Here is a 4836-nt window from a genome sequence, read left to right as displayed (position 1 = left end):
TTTTGTTTATTTGTTTTTGTTGCAAGCAGTATTATTTAGTCGTTCTCTTATTTTTGATTATGTATTTGTATACTTATTTATATATGTACATCATTACCTTAACAAAGAAAAGCCTCAACTAATTTTCCAGCTTTCAAAAAGTATTCAGCCTTATTGTAAACTTCATGTGAATAAACCAATCCCATGAATTTTTTATTTCACATGAACAAAAAATTCATATCGCGAATTTCGTGCGAATGAAAACTTATGTTCGAATTTCTAACATGCTATTGTGAACTTCCGCGGCCTGTCACTTATGTTTTTGTTTTGATTTGGCGGCATAGAAAACTTTCTTAATATTTTGTGTTAAATACCAAAATTTAAATGATTAGTGCTTACCTGCGCCTTTGTGTAATTGAAGAGGAATATAATTCCAGCCAGCAGTTGGCTGAAAGGGTGTCTAGAAGGATTTTACGCGACAAGTGTAATCCTCTTGAATTACCCAATGCAAGGTGCAAATGAAATGAATAATACTTAAAAAATAGTTAAAAATATCTGTGTATATTTCTTATAGTTTTCACCAATTGTATAGAATCAATAAGCCTACGTTCAAATATTTGTTGGATGTTTTGCAAAACGGCTTGCCAACGGCGGGAAAACGTTTTGCAATAGACATCGTCGTAAAGCTATCAGCTTGCCTGAGATTTTTTGGTGAAGGACCTTACCAAAAAGGCGTGGGCAGGCAAGTAGATGTTGGCTTATCGCAGTCGAGCTTCAGCCAACTCCTTTCTGAAGTATTGGACGTGTTTGAGTCATCCCTTTGCAATGAGTGGATAACGTGGCCTACCAAAGAAGCGATGCGAGAAATAGCTTTGAGGTTTTATCAAAAATTTAATATCCCTGGCATCATTGGCTGCATGGACTGGAATGAGTGGATAACGTGGCCTACCAAAGAAGCGATGCGAGAAATAGCTTTGAGGTTTTATCAAAAATTTAATATCCCTGGCATCATTGGCTGCATGGACGGCACGCACGTTGAAATTGCAGGCCCTAAAAGTAATAAACACTCATACGATAACAGAAAAGGCTACTATAGTATGAATGTTTTGCTGGTAAGTTAATTAAATTTTCTTGTGCGCATACTCATGCTAATAAAAGTTTACCTGCAGGTATGTGATGACAAAATGACAATCAGATATGTCGATGCTACACACCCTGGGGCCTGCCATGACTCATTAATTTGGAATACCAGTCAATTAAGGGTTTCAATGGAGGAGGATTATTTGCGAGGCAGAAGAAATGTTTGGTTGCTAGGTAGATTTTTAATAAAATCTTTGAATCACTTAATACCATTTCTTTTTTTCATAGGCGACGCTGGATATCCATTGGAGCCTTGGCTGCTAACACCACACAGATCAGCGGGAGAGGGCTCCACAGAAAGCAAGTTTAATGAAGTTCACGCCCGCGCACGTAACGTTGTCGAAAGAACCAATGGCGTTTTCAAAAATAGATGGAGGTGTGTACTAGGAGCAAGAGAGCTGCATTACGCTCCTAAAAAAGCCGCAAAAATTATTAATGTCTGCTGTGCGTTGCACAATATTTGCATAAGTTATCGATGCGATGACACACCATTTATTTCAAATGCGCCTCCTCAGCCGGAAAATTTTGAACACCTACAGTCTGAACAATCTGAACCGAACTCATCATACCTCAATGAGGCTAAGCGTATTAGAGCCAATATAGGAAATTCACTTTTATAAAATTTGTAAAGCCAGTTTTAGTAGAAGATCCGAATAACGCAGGACCTTCACCTATTTCAGTGGATGAAATCTATTTTGTATGAAATTTAACGTGTTAGGAAAATTTTGCTAGCAGGTTGGCTGGAAAAAACCTGGCCAGGATACTTTTAATTAAAAATTCAAAAATTGTTATTTTTTTAATTTTGCACTTATTTGTTTAGTGAAAAAATTACATTTTCGATTAAACAAATGAATACAAAATTAAAAAAAAAAAATATTTTTGAATATTTAATTAAAAATATCCTGGCCAGGATTTTTTCGGCCAACCCAGTCGCAAAATATTTCCCAACAGGTTAATTTTCATAAAAAATAAATTTCATTCATTAAACAGATGGGTGAAGGTCCTGCCTTATTCGGATCTTGAACTATTTTTAATATTTGGAATTGTTTTATGGCACACTTGAAAAATTTTAGTTTTGTTTTAGCTTAAAAGCGTTTTTATTTTTTTTTTCAACCTTTGATTTTGAAAAGTTTGAAGTACAATAAACGTAGTACAAATACATATCTCCTGCTTGGAGTGAAAACTTTCTAAGTCCACTTCTTTTGAAAACTAATTTTTTAATATAGAAAGCGAGAGAAATTACGAATGCATCGTATCCAAATAGCCTTAGAATGTCACAAAAATTCAGTGTTTTTAAAACATATAGACAAAACTTCTTGTACTGAGATAATGTAGCAATTTTTTCACAATTGGATGATAAAATAAAATACAGNGAAAACTTTCTAAGTCCACTTCTTTTGAAAACTAATTTTTTAATATAGAAAGCGAGAGAAATTACGAATGCATCGTATCCAAATAGCCTTAGAATGTCACAAAAATTCAGTGTTTTTAAAACATATAGACAAAACTTCTTGTACTGAGATAATGTAGCAATTTTTTCACAATTGGATGATAAAATAAAATACAGTCAGAGTCAAAAGTTAGTGTAGTGAACACCTTATTCTAATATAATATTCAGTTATTTTCCTTAATTTTTTGTGAAAATAGTTGTGAATATTATATTAGAACAAAGTGTATACTAACTTTTGACTCTGAATGTAAACATAATTCATTAATTACATAAATGTATGCACTATATATCTAGTTAAGGTTTAAGTTTCTCTTTGCAGCAAGTATTTTCAATTTTTGAACCTCGATTTGACTGTTTATGAGTACCAGTTTACGTTCTACTTCTACTTTTCTAAGGCGTTCAATTTCTAGATGGTGACGTTTTGTTTCCGTTAGTAAATCATCTTGATTTTTTCCAAAGTTTTCAATGCCTTGTTTTAATTCCTGTAATTGATGTTCCATTTCTTTGCAGTGTTCACTCCGCATTTCCAGACCCTTGCTAATGTTAACACTTATTTCTTTTTGAACACTCAACTCCATGCTTAATAGCTCGGAAGGGTTAATTTTATCCTGAGTTTTTCGTTTTGGCTTGAACGCTGGCGTGGTATTTTCCGTTTCAATTTCAACGATATTTTCGCAATCGATATTGTCCAAAAAACTGAGTTCTTTCACATCTGTGCCTTCATTTAAATCGTCTTGTTCATCATGCCTGTCTCTTTCAGATTGCTTGTTACCAATTGATTTAGTTGGTTGCAAACGAAAAGTTTTGCCACCTTCGACACCTTCCACACTTTCAATTGTCGCGTTTAAGTCCAAAATTGACTGTTCTAATACAGTAAAAACGTGTTCTTTACACGGTCCTCCACCGGTCTTTTTTCTGTTTTGCGCATTCTGGACAGCTTTCTTCCGCACATATCTTTTTTGATCAATCCAGACCTGTTATGTATTGTATATTTAAATTATTCTACATAACAATTTTAAGTACCAGCCCAACTTGCGTCCTCCACCACGGAACAACAGATGTAGTGGTACATTTGAAGTATTAATAGGACTGTTCAGGATATTGAAGAAATGGTCTTGGATTTGCATTTTAAAATTTTATGCTTGCTACCACGGCATCCGTTTGCATTTTATTGTTGTGAATTTAAAAATGCGCCGAAATATGCAAATGCAAGACAATAAGCACAAGATCCTGAACAGCCCTATTGTATTAAAACAGGCTGAACGGACGGACGCACATTGTATAGCAACTGTACAATCGCTGTTACCTTTTTCCAATCGGAGATCGATTTTGATGGTGGCCCCATGCTATTGAGGGAATCATGTAGCTTCTTCCAAAATGCAAGCACTTTCTCCTTGTTTTCTTTTTGGAAGCCTTTCCCAATATCTGGATTTTCCGCCATAGTGTTGACCAAAAGAGTCAACTGCGTTTTATTAATAGACCTTAGTTGATATAAAAGAGTTGTTAAAATTAAGTACAATTACTAATAAAGTATGCTCACATTTTATTGATAGTTGTTCCCCGCTAACAATTTTGTGAACAAATTTTATGGTTTCACTCGAAAAAAATTACAATTACGGTTAGGGGAATTTTTCGAATATGGGGGACTTTTCCCATGTGAAGTTCACAATAAGAAAAACGCTATAACGAAATGGGCACAGAAATAAAATCTAACATCATTAAATTATTTTTCATATTTGCATAAAAGCGCGGGGTGAAACCCGCGGGTATGAGCTAGTAATTTAATACACTGTAAATTGTTAACGTACATAGTTTAAAATACAAACAGAAATACATACGTATGTACACATCACATTTAATGAATTACAAACAATGCATTTTCTTTGAATAGTCATCAGCAGCATCAGCAGCCTTCCAAGCAGTTAAGCGCAAACGAAATCTTAAGATAAGCAAAAACGAATATTAAAAATATTTGCTTGGTGTTCTCTGGCCATCGCTGTTGTTACTTTTGTTTGGCATGTGTAGAAACGAGGTACTGCTGTTGCTTATGTTACTGATGCTATCAGCAGAAGCGTATGTTTCTACTTTATCTAACGACTCTTGTTGTTGACGGTGTGGTGTGGTAAAGCTGCTTGGAGATGGCTCTCTTGTAGTATATTGGCTATCAAGCACCAGAAAATTTCCATCACGCATTCCAATGCCACCGATTGTCGTGGATCAATTAAAATACTGTCATCACAGCTTTTTGGTACTCCAGCAACTGGTGT

At 34.8% G+C, this 4836-nt stretch overlaps 1 protein-coding gene across 1 annotated transcript; it reads right to left on the bottom strand.

Moving 5' to 3' along the window:
- Window positions 1–2859: 2859 nt before the first annotated feature.
- LOC108366336 (uncharacterized) lies at window positions 2860–4076 on the bottom strand. Its single transcript, XM_017620701.1, has 2 exons — window positions 3876–4076; window positions 2860–3543 (listed from the first exon to the last, which is right to left on the bottom strand). The coding sequence occupies exons 1-2, from the start codon at window positions 4008–4010 to the stop codon at window positions 2860–2862; spliced, it is 819 nt and encodes a 272-aa protein (XP_017476190.1). The 5' UTR covers window positions 4011–4076.
- Window positions 4077–4836: the final 760 nt, after the last annotated feature.

The sequence above is a fragment of the Rhagoletis zephyria genome, unplaced genomic scaffold, assembly GCF_001687245.7.
Source record: "Rhagoletis zephyria isolate East Lansing unplaced genomic scaffold, Rhagoletis_zephyria_1.1 Rzeph_scaffold_02234, whole genome shotgun sequence".
In the NCBI taxonomy this organism is placed as follows: Eukaryota; Metazoa; Arthropoda; class Insecta; order Diptera; family Tephritidae; genus Rhagoletis; species Rhagoletis zephyria.
This window is presented reverse-complemented; position numbering and strand designations above follow the sequence as displayed.

Bases quoted from the DNA above. Each gene is read 5' to 3' on its own strand.
- LOC108366336 (XM_017620701.1), bottom strand. From the start codon at position 4,010: ATGGCGGAAAATCCAGATATTGGGAAAGGCTTCCAAAAAGAAAACAAG. The intron at 3,544-3,875 runs GTAACAGCGATT...AATACATAACAG, and splicing joins CGATCTCCGATTGGAAAAAG to GTCTGGATTGATCAAAAAAG.